Source organism: Glycine soja, chromosome 11 (assembly GCF_004193775.1).
Source record: "Glycine soja cultivar W05 chromosome 11, ASM419377v2, whole genome shotgun sequence".
Lineage (NCBI taxonomy): Eukaryota > Viridiplantae > Streptophyta > Magnoliopsida > Fabales > Fabaceae > Glycine > Glycine soja.
In genome coordinates this window covers 2609507-2631059 of record NC_041012.1, presented here as the reverse complement: position 1 = coordinate 2631059, position 21553 = coordinate 2609507, and the positions used below count along the sequence as shown (strand labels likewise).

The window sequence follows — 21553 nt, the reverse complement described above, 5'->3', positions numbered from 1 at the left end:
TTTATAGTTAATCTTTGTTTGAGAACTACATAAGAAATTGATAACTTTATTTTTGAGACATTTTGTATCGACCTTTAATTTCAGACATACTAATAACTATTATTTCTTTATTATTACTATTAATTATAAATTGTTAACTCAAATCTAAGTTTGACTTTCAAAGTCTAGTATTGAATTTTGAAATTAAACATAATTTCAGAAAAGTGAATTAAATGTTAATGTTATATTTTGCAACACAAGTTAAAAAACTAACTTGGAAATTGAAAAATTAATTTATTAAATTATAATTTTTTGATAAATTAGGTATTAAAGTAGTTGAAAAGTGTAAAATAATAGAAAAATAATAAAATTATAATTTATTTTTAAAAAATGTAACAAGAAAAATGAATAAATGTATAGAAGATAAGAGTGAATGATAATATAAACAGTTAAAAGCTAACATTTTAAAAAAATGTTGCTTGAAGAAGTGTTTTAAAAAAATACTTGAAATTATTAAAAAAACACTTGCTTACTGAACAACCCAATGAATTTTTTGGCTAATAAAAAAAGTTAAAAATTAATTAAAATGTCTTACTAAATATAACCTAAATTATATAAGATATTTGCCAAAATTTAATATAATAGATTTTGAAATTTTTTAGGTTAGTTTAGAATGTTTCTCTTCACGATTTGATTATTAAATGTCATATTTATTACCTAATCATACAAGTTTGTGACTGAAATAAAAATGAACTTAGACAAGCATCCATAAATTATTTATTTGTCTTGGATCAATGATCTTATTAATTAAGGACATTTGTTAAAAAAATTAAAAGAAAAAATATTTATTATAAAGATGATATAAAAATGTAAAAAAAAGTTATATACAACATATTTTTATATATTTTAACAATTTTTTTTTTAATTTTTTAACTAATATGTTAAAAATATTAGTTATTAATTTTAATTCGCTTAACTAATTCATTCATATTCACATTGAGACTACCTCCCCGTTGATGCTGTTTTTTTCATGGTACTCCTTGATAAGTCAAGCAAATGAGTGTAAAATAGCAGCACGTAGTCGTGTGCTAGTGACCTATCATCTATGAATCGTACAAACGTCCTTGTTATCTCTCCATTCCACCGCATTAAACAAGAGCTTTCCCTTTTTCAAATAAATGGAAATTTCATAAGTTCCCTTTTTCAAACGTCCTTGCACCACTCTTTTATTGTCTCGTGTGCCACGCCACCAATCCGAACCCAACAAGTTAACAGTTGCTGGTAGCCTTGACTACCATAGCAGTAACAGACCATAGTACCATACCCACCTTCCTTTCCTTAATCTTAACAGAAACTCAAACTTGTTCTGTTCCTACGGTTATGTTATGGCTCTTCCTTCACTATCCTTTCTCTTCATCTTCTCCGTCTCACACTCAATACCCTTCATTGTTATTCATGGTAATTTCATTTTCTCTTTTTTTGTTTTCCAACAACCAGTATAATCTTGTTGCTTTTCTCTAATACTTACTAGTGACTCCAATTATGTTTTTTTTTTTTTTTTTAGATTTTCATTTCATGTTATGTCCTTGTTTGATGGGGTTGAGGAAAGTGTCTTGCTCTTGCTTGCCTTGAGATGCTAATTGATCACCAGATATTTTTAAAAAATGTTTCTTTTTTCACTGTACTGTCTTTTTCCACTCTATTTGTAATTAATCAATTGTTGTAGACTACAAATTACCAAAAGTATTAGGGTGATCTGATTCACTATCTGCTGCCATCTCTGCTTCCAATTTTATATGGATCCAGCATGTTTTAATCCGTAATTTCCATCCACTTAATATTTTGGAATTTTTTGGAACTCTAAATCGTCTGGCAGTACTTGAATTCTGTTTTTTTGGTTTGCCATATTTATTAGTAGAATTATAGATTATAATGATTCTTGATGGCAGGAATTGGGGATCAGTGCTCTAACCGTGGAGTGAAAAAATTCACACAGCAACTGAGCAGCTTCTCTGGTGCTGAAGGATATTGTAACTTTTATATTAATTTTCTTAGCGTGTACAAAGAAATTCTTTTCATTTGTTTTCCCCAGCCTTTGTTAACATTTTATCCTCTGAAAGTAGAGCCTGTAATGTTGTTTTCATGACTAATAAAGTTTCCCTATTTCTTCAGCCGGTTGGAAATGGATCATGGGATTCATGGTTTAAGCCTTTGAAAGAGCAGGTAAATAGGTCAGGTATTGTCCATATTGACTATTTCTAACTTTTTTTTCTTACATGTCTGAAGGCTGAGATTGTCTGTGAAAAGGTGATAAAAGGAATGCTGCTGTCTTGTGATAATTGGTCACATTTCATACTAGGCTTTTGAATTTAAACTTGCTACTCCATTTCCCACCATGTACAGGTGAAGCAAGTGAAAGAATTGAAGGAAGGATACAATATTGTTGGACTTTCCCAGGTAAAGCATGAGAATTAGGATTTTCTTCATTTTTGCTCATTATTTTTATTCTTTAGAGTGCAAGTGGGTCCTAGTGGGATGAGAATTTGGTTGTTATTAATGCAATTGTGTGCTGGTTATTGCTCTATTAGAAAGTATTTGATCATTACAATTTTAAAAAAAAACTATTAGATGGCGACAACAAGGTAGGAAAATTATGCTGGCAGAACTATATATGTTCATTTGTGATAAAACTGATGTTGAATAAAGTTTCTTACGATTTATTAAATTTCAAAGTTATCAGCGAAGTTATATACATTATGTTGGTCACCATTCAGCTTCATCAAGGATCTTGTGAATACCCAGTTATCTGTATTCCTCTTCTTTCTTTTAGTGGCTGCAATCCTTCAAGCCCTTGTAGTTACAACCTTGACATAATCGTGTCTGTTCTTAAGGCTTGCTTTATGAAAAATTCCATTTATTGTCAGCTTAAAGACTTGAATAAGCCAAGTCTCCTTGGCAAAATATATGGTGATTGGTCATGATATCTTCGCTTTATTCCTTTTGCTTATGTATATTTTAACGTATTATACACTTCACATCATTTAGTTACTTATTTTACTGAAAAGAGGGGTCATATACTGTTGGCCTATTGTGGCAGATGATGAATCTCCAAATTTCTATCTTTTTTTTCAAGTGCAAAAAATGTTAATTGATTACTTAATTACATAATTCATCTTACGTATGCTTCTTTTTTATATATATTTTTTATCTTTTGTGCTTTACTTTTTTAATTTCTCATCTTACAGGGAAATTTAATTGGTCGAGGCATTGTGGAATTTTGTGAAGGAGGACCTCCTATAAGAATCTATAATTTTACACGTACAATTCCTTTTCTAATTTTTAACTTGTTGCTCTATCTATGTTTCTACATATTCAATTGCTAATTTTATTTATACATAATTACATATTCATAGCTAAGTAATTGGAAATACACTAGAGAATAACGATTTCTGGGAATTATTAACTTGGAACTTGGAAGTCTCACCCATAATTGAGAGGAAATAACTGAAATTATTGGATTTTGCTCCATGTCTGTTTTCAAGTGAAGGATTCACTTCAAAGAAAAAAAGTTACCAGTACCAAGAAAATTAAGAGAGTTAACTCTGACAAATTCATAGTTTGTTATACATGTACATGCATTTTTCCATTTACCATTGTAGCTTTTTTGTTTTAAAATATGTAGTTTCATCCTTCATTGTTTCTTATTATGATCATAGAAATGGAAATGATTCTTTAAATTGATATAAGAAATGTAAATGCTATTCATGTGCTTTGAAAAATATCAATTTAGTTCCTTCTTATTGTTCTGCTCTTCTTTCTTGCATCTGTGTGAGTATTCTTCGCTCGCTCTCTCTCTGTATTGTTCTTCTGTGTATTTAGTCTCTCTAAATCCCAATCTTTGCCGACTTATTGATGGGATTTTCTTCTTTCTTATTTTTGGAACAGGTTAAAAACTTTATCTCTTTAGGAGGCCCTCACACTGGTACTGCTTCAGTTCCCATATGTGGTGTGAGTACCATTGTGGCTTTCCAGCATGGTGCCTTGTATAGATTTTGGAAATACCACATGCTATATTATCAATTTTCTTTGTGTTGACACCAATTGAATCAGTCACCACACCAATTATTTCATACGAAGGTCCCGAGGGATACAAAGAATATTACTCTAAATGTTAGAATTGGAATCGAATGCTGAGTATCTGTATTATTTACTAAACTTCTAAGGAAATAGTAGCAATAATGACTACAAACAAAGATAAGTGTAAAACTCAAGCAAGAAATAAAATAGAAGGTAAGTCAGGTAACCTAGGAAATTTGTGGGGAATGAATTCTCTCCAATGACATTACCACTGGATGAGATGCTAGCCCTTCAATCAATTTTATTAATGTAAAGTGAAGTTGTAAAAGAATTAATGGTCAGATTTTACATTTGAGATTCTCAAGCTTTTTTTTTTCTTTCTTGGGGAGATCTCTTCCCAAATTCAAGAGGCTTGGTTCTTTCCCACCCTTTACCAACCCATTCTTCCCCCACTTTTCTGTTTACATGCCCTCTCTTTATACCCAAATCCTTACTCTCTTCCAACATTCTCTTGCTGCTATGTGTGCAACAGGTCGTCTCATGAGGTCACACCTCCTATCATGCCTATGCAGGACTTTCCCCACTTCACCCACATCTTTTCCATACAATAGAACTTAGTCATCTTAGGATACCTCACATTGAAACATTTGCCATAGCTTACTTAACTTTGTCCACTCTAAATTGATGATGGAAAAAACTGATTGCTTTTTTTAAAATGTAACAAGATCTTTTTGTGTGTGTGTGTGTGTTTTATTGGTATCTTTAATTTTTGATATATTGGTCATGGTGCCAATATGTGCAAAAGAACAAATTAGAAGAATTCAATCCATATTAAAATTCTATTTTGCCTAGTTCTAATGTTTTTGAATGGTGTTTTGTTTCAACAGAGGTATCTTCTGTGTTCTTGCAGACACCCTCATCAAGGGAGAGGTTTACAGTAGCTATATTCAAGTATTCATTTCCACTTTCTATTTGTTTTCTCTTTTGTTAGATCTCTACTTTCTTTTAGTTTTTCAATTTTTCCTTTTTTTTTCCTCTTGTAACATGTTAGGGTGCACTTTACTTATTGTCTCATTATATTGGCACTTGGGATTAATTTTCATGCACACTTTATTGTCTCTGACGTACCTCGATTTTAAAATATTGCAGGAACACTTGGCTCCTAGTGGATATCTTAAATTACCGAACGTGAGTTACTCTTTGTTAAATAATTCAAAAGAAATTTTGTAATAATCGATGACTTATTTATCTAAAGAGTGTAAATTGAGTAATAAAAACTCGTTTCTTGGTAGTTACTTTATTTAGTTTTCAATTTGAAATATATTTTTCTGCGATGCAGTAAACTGTTGAGCTTGTTTTTTTCTTCTTCCACTCACTGTTCAATTATATAATAATCATTATTCATATATCTTACTTATTCATTTTCTTTCAATATGCTCAACCTTGACATTGATATACAATTTGATTTCAGGCCATACCTGATTATTTGGAGAACTGTAGATTTCTTCCAGTGCTTAACAATGAAATACCAGATAAGAGAAATTCCACTTACAAGGAAAGATTTAGTAGCTTGCAGAATTTGGTACTTATCATGGTAAGTCCTCTAAAGGTATTTTTGTTGATAATATGAATAGAATATTGCTAGTTGATTTCATGAGGAAAACTTATATATTTGTCATCTTATTTTATACATTTAACAGTTAGAGCACGACACTGTTTTAATACCAAGGGAAACTTCCTGGTTTGGATATTACCCAGATGGCTACTTCAAGCCCGTTTTACCACCACAATCGATATGATCCCCAATTCGACTCGGGTAGATCTTTTCCTGTGATAAAACTTTTCTTACTCCGGCTTTTCCTTTGCATTTATTAAATGATATCAATGGAGTTGCCTCCTTAAGCTTCTATTACCTATTAAGGTCATAAATATGAAAATTTTCTTAATATGGAATTCTTAGCATTAGTTACTGTTTATTGGTAGCTTTAAACCACTACAGTGTGATGTAACATTGACTGGTAGGGTCTAACAATTGACTGTCGTAACTAAAACTATACTCTATTAGTTCTGACACATTATTCTTATTTTCTAAGCATATTGTTAAAGGCTTTGGCATATGAGATAACAAATCAGTGTGATACAATGTATTTCTTATGCTTTGATTTTTTACATCATGTACTTGGAACTTGGAAGTCATAATACATCAAATAAGCAAAAAAGTTAGCCGATGCCTTTGAAAAACAAATAACAGTTCTACGGAACATTAAAATATAAACTTTGGTGAAAGGTTTCTTGCTATAATACACCTATTGATTTTGTTTTTCTCTATTGATCTGCTTCACAGACAGAACTCTAAATTGAGGATTGGATAGGCTTAAGAACTCTAGATGAAGATGGAAAAGTTCACTTCATTAGTGTTCCAGGAAATCATCTTGGAATATCCCAGGAGGATATGAAAAGCTTGTAGTGCCATATTTGAAGGATCAAACATCCGTAGAAGATAGCATCAACAAGGCTAGGTTCAGGATGCGAGGAGTTAATCAGAAAGTTATTCAAGTAATATGATGGAGCAATCTCAAAAGGAGGAGGCAGAACCATCAACCACTCCATTCCTTGATGGATCATTGTCATATTGGTGGTCTACACCATTCAAGACTTTCCTTGGTGAATTGATTGGCATTCATGAAGAGGAATCTATATAAAGGAAACAATCACATTACATGTGTCTGGACTGATCAAAAGATTTATCAAATTAGATGGATATAGCAAAACAGTAATATATGCTGATATTATTTTAGTTGATAAATATCAAAATGCTTCACTTGGAAGGCTTAGGTTCTATTTTCTCCATGAATATTATCTTCTTTTTTTTTGTGAATAGTTGTGAACACCTAGTTTTGTTTGACTTCTCTCTATTTTATTTATTTCATTTCATTCTACCTGATTTTAACTTTATTTTCTTTCCTTTCAAACTTTTCTTTATAAATATGTTATGATCTTCTAATATAGTATGGGCGAACATAAAATGAGAAGAAAAAAACATAGCTGATACTTGTGTGACCCGATTCAAAAAAGAAAGAAGAAAAAAATGGAGAATAAAAAAATAAAAAAAACAATAAAAAATCAAATTATTCATTTTTATTTGTGACTCAATAGAGGAGAGAACGAGGTAGGTATTTTGTCTGCATTCCAATTCCACTTTTGTTGATTGCAGTATGGTGCTCCCAAGAGTGTGGGCAACAGATTTCCATGCTTTTTTTTTCTCTTTCACCAATATATGCTATCTCCTGCTGACGGAAACCTTGAAAAATGCTCTCATTTTGCCCGTCAACCTGAAAATCACTTTGAAGACTAGAGAGTGGCAACTTAAACTCGCTTTTGTTGAACTTGAATGTGATTGCTTATGCTTCTTTGTTGCTTGCCAATCCATGTAGCTAATCATTTTCTTATTTTGCATTTCATATTCTGAAAAGAAAAGAAAAGGGAAAACATTGTTCTAATGACAATCAAATGCTCCAGTGTCTCTGCCTCAATGACCCAGCATCACCCTAAGCTTTGTTAAGAACATGTTTCATTCTTCATAATCACGTCAAAATACCAGCCAACATGATTTTAGCTAAGTTTGATTTCACGTTAAATAATTGATTTTAATTTCATAATTAGTTTTAAGCTAATACAACTTTAGGTAGATTCAACGTTAGATCAAATAATTTACACTAAATTTTATTACTAACTTATTTTTATAATAAAAATATCTAAACATAAATCACATCACTATAAAATCAATTTCTTCGTTTAAAATTAATTTTGTCAACACTCTTTCAAACACATTATTACAACTTCGGACCGGCAAGCATCACACGTCCCTCGGTTCTTTTAATTTTTATTTATTTATTTAATTGTTCACATGCTGAAGCCCAATTTGTTTGGATGCTTTTCTTAGTTTGGCCCATTTTCATTCGATAGCTTTTCCTTTCCATTCGTCATATAACATGGCAAATTATGCTATTTTCGTAATTGTCAAACGAACACCTTTTTTGTATTTTTAATATTTTCTTTAAAAAAATCTTTCGTGAACTAATTTTCCAAACATATTGCTATTCTAATAGATAAATGTTCCAAAATGTATTTAACACGTCCCAGAAATGATTTTACACCGATAGCGATATTATTATTTAATAATAATAAATATTATACGGATCACTCTGACTTCCCAGCAGAAGTTTTTGTAAAGCAAATAATAAGGAATTGAGACCCAATCTATATATTTATGATATGGTAATGCAAGTAGACCACGTTTTGCACCAACAAAAAGCTTCCCTAATTGCTCACTAATCTGGACAGTAGGGGGACACACCTGCAAATAGACTACCTGTTTATGCTTTATTTAAAGCAACAGGGTGGCCCTATCATGCTCACAACAAGGCACCTATCTTTGTTAACTAGTAGTAATTAATTTCATGTGGGCCTGTGGATCATCTTTGATCGTTGAATTTGAAGAGTAGTTCAATGAAACTGAAAGAAAATAAATCTTAGAGATGGGAAAAGGAATTCGTATAGAATATACTAATCATTGTTTCATGCTTCATTATAATTACTTTGAAACCTTTCATCATTTGAAGAATCAGCAAGCGAAATGATTGGATTAATGCAAGCCAACAACAAATAGTAAAGAAATCAACTTCGAGATCATGAAATTTATAAATAATCATTACACCATCATGTGCCATAATGCATATTCTCTGCTACTTGCTCCATTTTTTAAAATGCTTAGCATCTGCAAGGACCGAATCCATTCGATCGATCACGTTGTTTCCGATTATAACCTTCAGCCCGTGCTCATGTGTAAGGCTTTTTAGCATAATTAACGGTGGGTATTATGGAGCACACGTACGTTTTGTATAATTCCATTCCACGGTACGAGAAAAGAAAGAGCCCCCCCGCACGTGCAAAGCAATAGGAGCCGAATCATCGATTAACGATATAACCCAACCAATTAAATGATTCATTAAACCGTTAATCACATGATAACCAGCTCAGGCGGTCACATGGCCACGTACGTCTTTAATTAAAATGCTAAGCTTGCATACATTACAATAATATAATAAACCAAGTTGAAGGTGGTCGCACATGCACGTGTGGAGAATCACACAGTCTAATCTAAGACAGCTAAGGAGTGTTGGGGGCAAAGACTGAGGGAAAAGCCTGTTCATTACCATTCTAAGAAAACACAAAGGTATAATCATAATCATCATTACTGGGAAAGTCAGGTTTGACCGTGGACCAGATCAAGCAAACAATAAAATGCTCTTGTTTCAATAATTTTTTAATCAAAAATGTTAAATAAATTAAGTTTTTTTTTTAGTTTCAAATTAGTCATATTATACAAACTCTTTCATTTAACGTTTATAAAAACTAATATACATAATTTACGAGAGAAACTTATTTTTTTCTTAAAAATACTTCTTTTAAAACATATTATTTCAAAAATTATAAAAAAATATTAATTTTTAATAATATTTACTTTTATAAATATTTTTTAAAAAAATTGTGGTTATATTCTAAGTTTTTTTTATAGAAAAATTGTGAAAAGATGTTTTATCATAATAAATTATAAGAATAATTATAACTAAAAGTACACGTGTGCTTCGCTGTCCATGGGCACCAGTTGGACATGGAAATTTGCGAGACAAGTAGGATCCATGTGGGTTACTCACAACTCGAGGTGAGAAGTACATGGAGAACATTGCCTTTGCAACCATGCAAACAGTTAGCTTTGTTTCAATATTTAATTAAACAATTAAATATAATAAGGCCTTTGGTTTTTGGTCTATCATTAATAAATTTTGATGAGAAAATATAACTACTCTGTCTAAAACAGTTGTTTTATATTTTTTGTTTTCCTACTTTTAAATTTTTCTTACTCGTGTTATTGTACTTTCACATCTTCTTTTCTCATTCTTGTTCTCTAAAAAATAGTTTTGAGAATTAATTTATAGTAGAAAAAAAAACTTTTTAGAACGCCTAACATTTAATGTGAGAGTGCATTCAAAATTAACTTAAATTTAGCTTGTGTAAAAAAAGATTTTAAAGGTAACCTTGTCAAATCATAAAAAAAGGGATCAAAGTACTAATAAAACGAGTAGGACATAATTTCAAAATAATGTAAACAAAACATGGATGACGTTTAGAAATGTTATACAATTTTTTTTAACTTATAAAAATTATTTTAGGAAATATATTTTTTTTTAGTAAATCTCAGAAAATTTTATACGATAGAAACATATTGAATAAAGACTTAACTAGATTGATTACTCATCAATATTTTATTTTAACTTTGCTCATAACTCAACAATATTAATATCATCTATTTCAAGTAGTTTTTTTACATTCTAATTAGATTTAATCAAATTATATATCTGAAATTAATAGTGTATTCTTAGTATTTTTTTAATTTAAATAGGTATTAAAAATATCAATAGATTCAAGTGCTATACTTTTGAACTTATTACCAATCTTATAGTATTAAATTATATATCTGAAATTGATATTGTATTCTTAGTATTTTTTTAATTTAAATAGGTAAACTTTCAAGCATATGAATAAATTCAAGTGCTATACTTTTGAATTTATTATCAATCTTATAGTAAACTTTTCTGTAAAAAAAAAAATAATAGTCTGACGCATATTAATGAATGGAACTAACAAAGTTTTCTGCCTTAATTAAAAAAAATCTTGATTTATTATGAATTTAACATTTATGATTTTTTTTTTGTGATTTGAATAAGAGAAACCTTTTTTTTTTTAGGCAACAGAAATGGCATATATATTAGAACCCCAATCTGAAGCCAAAAAATAAATCGTTACAAAAAAAAAAATATTTAAACCTCAATTCAAACTCTATTATGGACTCTTCCTATCGGTTTTTTCTTCACATCATTATGTTATGGTACGAAAATGTGAGGTAATAATTAGGGATGAGATAACTCTGTACGAAGGGAGACAATTATCAAATAAACACCATTATCTGTTTCCAAGAGAGAGGGGGAAAATAAACACCATTAGTCCATTTTTTAACTTATTCCACTCCAATAATTTATTTTCCAAAAAAGAAAAATAATGTGATAAGTTATATAATGATTATAGGGCGAGAGGAGGGTGGTCGTTGCTGTAATCTATTAATTGTTGAAGCGTGATCATCTTTGATAACGAATATAACCATTAAATAAACAAGTCATACTTGTAAAAACCTTGTAATTGGTGTTCATAAATAATCGTTGAAGATGCTGACTAGATTGTGATATTTTCATGAGATGAATAACCACAAAATTTTAGCCCTTAAGAGATATACATCGATCACAATATAAGTTGACGCTCCCTATCGTGATTTGGTTAGCCAAAATTAATTTTACACATCTTTCTTTGACAACAATTATTGTATTATTAAAATGGTTGAATTGTTTTCATATTAATTATCTCTCTTTCATCTCCTCTTTTGTTCATTTTTGTCATGATAAGAACACCTTATTGACCCCATCAATTACAAAATGTGAATATAGTAGTATAGATATTCATGATATTCTTTTCATGTAACATTAGTTAAGTGATATAATTTATTTCGATAACTGTTATTGACCCCATCAATTAAGTATATCTTTCTCATTAAAATTAGTGTTTCAGCAATCGTTATTGTACTTTATGTATATTATTATTATTATATTTTGGCTAGAGAATAATAGTACCAGTTAATATTGTGATAATGCATATTGAGTCCATTTACGAAAACTAATCATATACTTAAAACAACACATGTGCAATAAAGTGATTAGAGATACAAATTATTAATATATTAAAATTAAGATTAAATTAATTAATACCACTTAAGTTCGGTCTTTGTTATGTATGTCATATAATTTTAGTTAGCCTATTTGCTTATATATAATGACTTTATTGCAATAATACTAATTTTTAAAGAAAATGTCAAATACGCGCGATCATCAGACCTTTCTTTATCAAAGTAACTACTACCTTTTTTTTCTTTTCCTTATTAAGACTAGTATTTCATATCATTATTATGCAGAGTTCCAAGTGTATTTTTAGAAGTGAAAAATAAAAGAGATTTTTTATAATTAAAATAGAACGTAAGAAGTGTGAATCTTACGGAATAAAATATACTTTTTATATATTATTTATCTCCTTTAAAATAAACATACCATAAGTTAAAATAAGAATAAGATGAAATTGAGTTGCAGGATTGCATTGTGATTAGTGTAGTTGATGAAATTGGAGTATGAAAGTCCCTATTATATTCCAATCATGATTTTCATTGTGTTGGATTCCAGGAAAGAAAAAGATTTAAGAGGAAAGTTTTTTCATGTCATAGTTACTCTTAAGAATTCATCGCATGTCATAGTTATTCGAAAGATTAGTTGGATAGAGTTGAAAGGAGGTAAATTAAGATAAAAAAATTAAATTAAAAAAATATTAAACTGTGAGTCCTGTTTATTTTCATGTCTACTTCTAATTTTTTTTCTTAAAAGAACACATCCTAAAAAAAAATCATCACATCTCATGATTATTCTAAGAAGTAACTTACATATGGATGAGTTTTTTACATTCATAAAAAAATATATAATAGTTCTTATATATAAAATAAATAAAAAATGAAAAGAACAATAAGATAAATTACGGATGAAAAACATATTTTATTATATGAATATCATATTTTTATTTGAAATAAATTGATTACCCTGGCTAGCGTAGGAATGGTAGGACTAGTGTATATAATTTGGAAATGGAAGGATAGTACAAGAAGTAGAATTCTAAAGAAGAGTCAATAATTTATCATGGCTGTGACAATAGTAACTGACAGATGTAGTGTGATTGGTTGGACAGATTAAATCGAAACCAGATTCTTACGAACGAAGACGTGTGAAGAGTCTAATCAGTTTGGGTGTGTCCGCGCGCGTGAGCGGGGTCCCACCAGTTAGAGAAATAAACCACTGAAATTGTCCACAACCACAACCAATCATTTTAACACCAAAATCAATAAACCCCAATATAGATCCCAGTTTAATTTTCATCTCATAATTTTAGATCTTTCAATAATATTTTTTGATAATTTTCATTTAACAAATATTCAAATAGACGAGGAGTGAAATAAAAAAAAATTAAGATGTTAAAAAGGAATAGAATAGAAAAAAAATATTGTATAGATAAATAAAAATAAAAAGCTTCTTTAGTTGAAAAGTTGTAAAAGAGACTACACTCAAAAATAAATAGTTAAAAAAATTCATAATAATTTAAAATTTTTAATTTTTTATGAATATTTTTATGCTATAAAAAATATTTAAATTTTTAAACACCTGAAATAGAAAATTCATCAAAGGTGTATTTCATTCCTCTTGTTTTTACCCGTAAAAATGCAGTATTAATTAAGATTATAATTTTATATATTAATAATTTAAAAATATACACTATCATTTAATTAGTAATTACAATAAATACAGGTTTTAATTTTTTATTTATAAAAATCAATAAATTTATAATACAAATAATTTACTGTATAATTAATTAATGTGAAAATCATTCCATACACATCGAAATTACAGAAATAATTAAATTTCAGGGGCAGAAGCATCCAATTCCAATCATAGAAAGGACAAAGCAGGGCTAGTTGGTAATTTGATCCATCTCCGCATATATCTCCAAAGTCGAAACACAGTGCGAATGAATGAACGTCAGGGTCCGGAGTTCACGCGCGAATCACGTGATGAACGGACCCAAGGAGAAAAGATTGGGCCCATAATTGAATTGTCGTCAAACAGTGAGTTTCTATTATTGGGTGCCTGATGACAATTGACAAGACGTCGTATTTCAGCCAAAAAGTTTTTTCTTTCTTTTAACAAAAATGACACTGTAAATAAAATACAAGAATAAGTTATCGATTCCTTTTAGAGTTCTTCTTTTATAAAGTTTCTCCATCTCTTTTTAAGGAAGGTTTAATGGTAAAAAGAGTCCTCTTATTTTTTTTTATTTTATTAAATTGGCTTTTATTTTATTATTAAAGTTTTTTAAATTTTTTAAAATTTATTATCTGAATCTTTTTTTAAAAAATTAAACATTAACCGTTAACTTATTTTATATGTCTTACATTATTATTATTATTCAAATTAAATTAAAGTTGCTGATTTTGAGAATTAAATTTTTTTGATAATGTGAAGATTAGGGATTTTGGCGAGATGAAATTTAAGTTTTGGGGTTAAGTTGAGATAATTGTGAAATGTTAACTAAGAATATAAATTTTGTGGTCAATAAAATTCTTTATTGTTTTTTTATATCATTGTTTTGTTTTAAAGCTTTATTTTATTTCATAAAATACTATTTAATAATAATATTAATATTTGATGCATAAAGTGAACAATAAGAAGTTGTGATTTATTTAAATATGCAAAATCAAGTTCATTAATGATTAAAAACATTATTAAAAGTTAATTTAGAAACTTGAAATTGAAAATTTCTAATATTTACCTTAAAGTATTAGCTAATTAATGAATATGTTTAGTATACACTATTAAATTATTTTAGTCATTCAAATAAATAGAAATTTATTAACTATTTTATAATTAAATATGTCGATAACTTCTTTTTTTTTGCTGACGGGTCTGGACAAAACGCTCCAGAACCACACTTATATTATAGCCAATTGAGAAACAATTACATCAAAATCCTCCCTCAAGGAAGGCTCATCAAAAGCCGGAAAAGCCATAAAATAACAATAATCACTACTTAAAGAAAAATTATGCTTGACAAAAGAATCTGCCAAAGTATTACATTTCCCATGAATATGCCTAACAGAGCAGTACTATATCATTCTTGACTCTTCCAATTTCTTCCAAAAGATCATAAAATTGGTCATCCAAGATATTACAATCCACTAAATATGTCGATAACTTACTTATATGGCTATAAATATTTATTTTTTAACTAATGGTTTAAAATTTTTCTTAGCAAATTCATCGGCTAAGAGTTAATAACAGCTTGGGTATTTATGTTTGTGGCTAAATATGCTTGAAGTCAGTAAATACTTAAACCTCGCATCATATAATTTTGCAATAAAGTTTAGTATTACTTTAATCATGGTGTTTCAATAGCATCTAATTTTGCGTTTGAGCACAAATGAAAACCCCCTAACCTTTCCCGTAAAGAATATTGTATCTACTTTTGGAAACCATTTAATTAATATATTACTTGTACCACGCGTTAATGATATGTCTTGTTATTAACAAAAATTCTTCATTCCTCTTCTTAATTTTTAAATTTTAAGCCAAGACTGATGGTTAGAGTGATAACTGATGACTACTCGTCCCCGGAGTTCAACTCATTCTGTCGAAGATTTTCCTAAATTAAGTTTTGATTTCTATCTATTAATAGACATATTCATTGTACGCGTGCAAAGGAATCTATAATGAAAATAATTTGTGGTTAAAATTAGAAAATGGTCAAGAAATCAAGATGCTGAAACTCTGTGGAATAATAGTAAAGAGTCGGTATCTTTATAAAATACCAGAGTTTTCATAAGAAATATTTTAATATTCGAAAAGGTATTAAAATAATTATTCGTCCTCCATTTAAAATTAATTATAATTTAAAGCGATACTTACACCTTAAAACAACAATTTTTTTTCTTCTTCATTTTCTTAAAGTGATAAATGTAGAGAAACAAATTAACAACTATTCTCTAAATGTCATATAATTCAACATAAAGGAAGAATTTGATTTAGTAATGGAGAAAATAATGTAAGGATTATGATTAAGATGGTTAAAATGATTTCAATTAAAAATGAGTGTTGGGGGACAAGAAGGGTGTTTGTTATGGTGGAAAAAAAAAAAAAAAAAAAACAAATGCATTCGTGGATCATTCTAATCCAAATGGGTAGCGGGTGAAGTCGCAGTTGGAGTAGATGTGGAAGACATTAGAGAATAGACAGGGATGGCATTGGCATCTAAATTACACTTGACTTGGTGCGAGTGGGGACAAAGTTCCCACGTGCCGTGGTCCTACATAGGTGCGTGGGATTCACGCGGTGATGATGGGAAATAGTACTAAATAAATAATGAAATTGAAGGAGTTCAAATGATTGTGATGAGGAAGGTGTTGGTGCGTGAAGGGACAGGGCGACACCCACGAATTTGTCCGGGGAGGTCGAAATGGTGGTTGCAGCACGTGTCATGCAGCCAGGCATGTTGGTCCACGTGAGTTAGGGGAAGGTTTTGTTCCCACGTGAACCATACTCATCCTTGTCCCTTTTCTCTCTCTTTCACCACTCTTCAATTTGCTTCGCCTAACAAAACTAAAACACCAGATCAATATAAATAAATACTCCATTTTTAACATAATTAGAAAATTTTATACAAAATTCTATAATAACAAAACATTTTAATTATATTTAATCTATTTATAGAATTTTTTTTAAATTCAGTAAGAGGTAGATTTATTTTGAATCTTTGGTCCATTTTAAACATTTTAATTTAATTTTTGTAATTTATATTGAATTGAATTTGTTTATTGATAATGTCTAAATACAACTTCTTTCAACAGTTTTTATTTAAAAATTATAAAATAATTAGACATTTATCTTTTATGCTTAAAAATACCTAAATATTTACCAGTTTTGTCTGATTTAAGTTGATTGACAAGCAGCTTTATTGATTAGTGCTCTTTCAACTTATTCCCAACTTACGTTTTGTTTGATCTAATTTTTAAGTAAAATATTTTAAAATTAAAGTTTAAAAATAAAAGATTAATTACTTAGTTGTTTCTATTTCTTTTAACTTAAAAAATAATTGAAAAAAAATTACTTAAATTTTTTAAAAAAATATTTATTATTTAGCTATTTTTCTTTTCTATATAAAAATTCATTTAATTTCTCTTTTAAGAAAGTTTTTTTAAAAAAAGAGAAAAATCAAACAAACGGTTACCGTGACCTGTTCCCGATGTAAATCATGGACTTCATTATGAACGAGGATAAACCACGCGCGAGTTTGCTGGCAAGAGAGGAAAGAGATGTTATGGTTGTTGGGACTTGGGAGGGGGGAAAGGATTCAGAAATTTAGAAAATGACCTTGTTAACTGGCCAAGACACTTGTTGTAACTAGTACTACTACGTTAGTGTCACATAGTATTAAGGGTTAGTTGAATTTTTTTTATTTTTTATTTTCAAGGCTGTTGTCATGAATTTGATTTTTAGTTATTTTTGTGAGGAAGATTTTGTTTACAGAATTACTGAATAATCTATGTTGATAAATTTTACATTTTGATATGTATTACTAATTTCTTATAATCACATGAAGAATATCTTTGATGGAAAAAAAATAAGGGATAGTAATGGGGACCCAATGAGGGCCAGAGTGAATAATGAGAAAGGTTATGAGTCTGGTTCTAATCATGACCATTCGCTGTGTTGATTTGGACAATGGGTGATGGCGGTAAAGTGTAAAACAAAGGGCGATGATGGATTGATGGTGTCCCTACCATTGACATTTGACCTCAGCCGTTGATGTAGGGAACTTCCATTTCATTAGGGGAGCCTTCAGGTGCAAGCTGGCCCACCGGGTTAAATGCTCAATAATATTTCTTGCTATTTGTGATTAGACATCAAAATGGAACAAACCAAGTGGGCTTAATTATGTTTGGTGGATTGACTCATCAAGGAATTTCAGGGCAATACCTTTACCTTCTATTTTTCTCCCCGACAAGTTCAAATTCTTGTTGATTCTCATCCTATAAAGTTCAACACTTTTGTTAACATTCAAATTATAATTAAGAGTGCTCCCACTTTCAAACCCTAATGAAGACATTCCGTGTCTACACTAATTAATGACTTTTTACTATGCTTACTGATTTATATGACTTTTAGTAGTACCAGAGTACACTTTAAAGAATCATTTTATAACTTTCATAATAACATAAATGCACCCAACCTATTGAAAATCAAAATTAATTCCGAAAATAATTTTATAAAATAGCAATAGTGTAAAAAGAACAATGTATATGAAATAGCATCAGTATTTGAAGTTTACCAAATGATCAAAAAAGGCAAAGGGGGAGGGGGGGGGGGGGGGCTATGAATTGGTTAGAATTGGAGCCATGAAATGAGAATAGGAAATAGGATAGAGAAAGGCAAGCCAAGTTGTATTATTTGTGGGGCAAAAGCCATGATTCAGATAATTGGGGCTTCCTGACATAAAGGCATGATTGAACTCCCCACTCCCACCCATTTCCTTCTTTCTATATAACCACCTCCATACGCACATCTCCACTTCATAGTCACCCTCTCACTCTTCTTGCAGCATCTCTCTCCATTACCTTCATAACTCAATCTCCCATTATTATTAGAGATGACGGTTGAAAAGGAAGATTTGGGTTTGAGTCTAAGCTTGAGCTTCCCTCAGAACCCCCCAACTCATCTTCATCTCAATCTCGTTTCCTCTTCTCCTTCCAGCCACAACCCTCAGAAACCCTCTTGGAACGACCCTTTCACTTCTTCAGGTGTGTGTTAAGATTCTCAATCTCTCGTTTGTTTCCAGATCTGGTCCAATTTCTTTACGCACTTCCCTTTTCTCTTTTACTTTAACCAGGCACCTACTAGCTCGCTTATTTCTCAAAAAAACAAACGCACCTTAGCGGATTAACCTTTTAATTACCCCCTTTTTTCTCTTTCCGTTCTTGCTTTTCATTTCCACAACTTTTGCAGTTTAACAATCATTTTCACTTCTTTTCACGCCTTTCAAGCTCATTCAAAGCTTCCTAATTTTCCCCATCCCCCTCTTTTTACTTCATACTTTAGTATCCAACATTTTTTTAATCAAATTAAAGAAGAAAAAAAAACATTAATTCCTAGTGTTGGTTGCTATATGCTAAATGGTGTGTTTTGCATGCGGGTGAAGCTGGATCATCATTCCTTCGAGGAATCGATGTGAACCGTTTACCTTCTGTGGTCGATTGCGAAGAGGAAGCAGGTGTGTCATCTCCAAACAGCACGGTTTCTAGTGTCAGTGGAAAACGTAGCGAGAGGGAAGAAGCCAATGGTGAAGAAAACGACACAGACAGAGCTTGTTCCAGAGGCATCATCAGCGACGAAGAAGATGCCGAAACCTCTAGAAAGAAACTTAGACTCTCCAAAGACCAATCAATTATCCTCGAAGAGAGCTTCAAAGAACACAACACTCTCAACCCCGTAAGTAATTAATAATTTGTTTGATGTCCAATGTTTTTGTTTTCTTAGGTCACTAACGTGTGAATATGTTGTGTTGTTTTGCAGAAACAAAAGTTGGCGCTGGCGAAACAGCTGGGTCTTCGAGCGAGACAAGTGGAGGTGTGGTTCCAGAACAGAAGGGCAAGGTGGGTTCACTTCACCAATATTTGTGTTGTGTGGTCTTTTTCACGTGATCTTTAAGAGTTTTAACTGATTTTTTTTTTTTGACTGAAATTTTCAGGACCAAGCTGAAGCAAACGGAAGTTGACTGTGAGTTTTTGAAAAGGTGCTGCGAGAATCTGACCGTGGAGAACAGGAGGTTGCAGAAGGAAGTGCAAGAGCTTAGAGCACTGAAACTTTCCCCGCAGTTCTACATGCACATGACCCCACCCACCACTCTCACCATGTGCCCCTCGTGTGAGCGTGTCGCGGTTCCCCCCTCCTCCGCCGTTGATCCTGCCATGCGTCACCATCACGTGCCTCCTACACAACCTCGGGCCTTCCCCATTGGCCCATGGGCCACCGCTGCCGCCACTATCCCGCACAGGCCCTTCGATGCCCTCCGTCGCAGATCTTGACTCGTCGAAACAAAATGACAAAATTTGAAAAAAAGAAAACGGTTGTAATAGTAGGAAGCCATGAATTATGTGTTCAAAGTGTGGTCTAAGATATGGTGGTTAGGAAAACTGATTTTGTGGGTCTCTAATGTTTTGTACTAGTTTGACCCTTCGTCTTTGTTTTGGGTTTCGGAGCATGACCTGGTTTAGTTAGTTAGAGGTTTTTTTAGTTTGTAATACTTACTGCGTTACTCTCATTTCTCATGATTAAATCGGAGATTCTGTAAAGTTCAGTAGTCTTAATAAATATTATATATTACATATAGCTTTCTTGTGTAAGCAGATTTTGCTCTCATACACATAAAGTCAAATTAATTACTATCTGGGTTGATTGCGATCTTATGTTACATATTCAAAAGATCCTTAATTGATTTCGAAGATGCGGGAATTCGTGGGGACAACTACGGGTTTTGGTTACGAATGACAAGAAAAAGAAAATTAAAACATTTTGAAAGGAGTTTGCCCTATACGACCAAACAATGGTTCAACAATTTTGTGTCATTATGGGTCCCAACTGATGATGCCTTCTAGTAGTAGAAGGGGAGAGACCCTTATTTCCATGGATTATGTGAGCATTGCCAGATTTCTAAGTTGTACATGCTTGTTTTATTGAAATTGCCCTCTCCCTCTCCCGCAGGGCTATCCTGCTATTGTCTGGTTAAATTGGTTAATGCAAATGTGTGGTGGGGTTATGTCTCTGACTTCTTCAGATACGTAATCTTTCTATTTCTTTTCTCTTCCCATGGATCCTGGCACATACGGGATTAAAGCTCATGTTTCATTACTATGATCTTATGCATAAATTAAATGATACATAATAGATTATACATATACGGTGCATAATTAACATGGAGAGAGAATAAAGAAAGACACAAGAAATGTTATTGAAATATTATATAAATGATTTAACCGTTTTAATTTGGAACTCGACCAAGGCGAAGGTAGCATCAAAATTTAAAAAAAATAGAAAGTTTTGTAGATGTCAAAATTTTTAAATTGTATAGTAATTTACTATAGATTTGCTTGATATATAAGGGTTTCGTAACATATATTCTCACTTATTTTTAAGTTGAAGTATCCTAAGTATGCTAACAAGTAACACCAAAAAAACTTTGACCAAAAAACTTATAATTTGCTTTTCATTTACTTTATGTTGGGGATATAATAGTAGTATAACATATCTTTTTTTTTTAAAATAAAAAGTTGATTTTTCTTTCTTGTTCTACTTGTTCTGGTTTAGTATTTTCACATCTAACCAAGTGATTGTATACAAATGATTAATATCTTGAAATTAAGATTAAATAAGTCGGATATTACCTGCTCCTTAACAAAAATAATTATTGATCAGACTTTATTTACCTATTACTTGAATTTTAAATTAGTTAGTTAAGTCCCTTTTTTTTTTCCCAATGAACGCAAAGCGGTTAGACCAAAAAAAAGTATTCTCACATAGTCACATTCTTAGGTTAGTATTTTTACATTTGTAGGTTCGTTTAATATTCTCGACTAGTTCCTCAATCATTAGTTTTAATTTTGTAGGTCCACTCAGCTTAAAGTATTCTTTCACACATCTCTCCAAATTTTTTACTCTATACAAACCTCGTTGCAAACTCGTATAACGAA

The 21553-nt window shown here is 30.9% G+C and overlaps 2 protein-coding genes across 10 annotated transcripts; both read left to right on the top strand.

Moving 5' to 3' along the window:
* Positions 1-1078: 1078 nt before the first annotated feature.
* LOC114377410 lies at positions 1079-6995 on the top strand. 9 transcript variants are annotated; one of them, XR_003659072.1, is made up of 9 exons: positions 1081-1437; positions 1929-2009; positions 2152-2202; positions 2383-2436; positions 3225-3297; positions 3925-3987; positions 4944-5007; positions 5206-5244; positions 5528-5564. XR_003659072.1 is itself a non-coding variant. In XM_028335895.1 (9 exons), exons 2-9 carry the CDS (start codon positions 2122-2124, stop codon positions 5758-5760), a joined length of 423 nt encoding a protein of 140 aa, XP_028191696.1. In that variant the 5' UTR covers positions 1088-1437; positions 1929-2121; the 3' UTR covers positions 5761-5848. The 9 variants fall into 9 exon arrangements, 3 of the variants coding, with proteins under 3 accessions (XP_028191696.1, XP_028191699.1, XP_028191698.1); XM_028335895.1 differs by lacking the exon at positions 3225-3297 and adding exons at positions 2266-2286; positions 5757-5848 and having other exon boundaries at positions 1088-1437; positions 1929-2202; positions 3925-3961; positions 5528-5650; XM_028335897.1 differs by lacking the exon at positions 3225-3297 and adding exons at positions 2266-2286; positions 6401-6995 and having other exon boundaries at positions 1089-1437; positions 1929-2202; positions 3925-3961; positions 5528-5650.
* Positions 6996-18236: 11241 nt separating this feature from the next.
* On the top strand, positions 18237-20195 carry LOC114377476 (homeobox-leucine zipper protein HAT4-like). The gene is made up of 4 exons (XM_028336002.1): positions 18237-18607; positions 19006-19295; positions 19380-19459; positions 19555-20195. Exons 1-4 carry the CDS (start codon positions 18457-18459, stop codon positions 19889-19891), a joined length of 858 nt encoding a protein of 285 aa, XP_028191803.1. The 5' UTR covers positions 18237-18456; the 3' UTR covers positions 19892-20195.
* Positions 20196-21553: the final 1358 nt, after the last annotated feature.

Bases quoted from the DNA above. Each gene is read 5' to 3' on its own strand.
- LOC114377476 (XM_028336002.1), top strand. From the start codon at position 18,457: ATGACGGTTGAAAAGGAAGATTTGGGTTTGAGTCTAAGCTTGAGCTTC. The intron at 19,296-19,379 runs GTAAGTAATTAA...GTTGTTTTGCAG, and splicing joins AACACAACACTCTCAACCCC to AAACAAAAGTTGGCGCTGGC. The intron at 19,460-19,554 runs GTGGGTTCACTT...TGAAATTTTCAG, and splicing joins TTCCAGAACAGAAGGGCAAG to GACCAAGCTGAAGCAAACGG.
- LOC114377410 (XM_028335895.1), top strand. From the start codon at position 2,122: ATGACTAATAAAGTTTCCCTATTTCTTCAGCCGGTTGGAAATGGATCA. The intron at 2,203-2,265 runs GTAAATAGGTCA...ACATGTCTGAAG, and splicing joins TTAAGCCTTTGAAAGAGCAG to GCTGAGATTGTCTGTGAAAA. The intron at 2,287-2,382 runs GTGATAAAAGGA...CACCATGTACAG, and splicing joins CTGAGATTGTCTGTGAAAAG to GTGAAGCAAGTGAAAGAATT.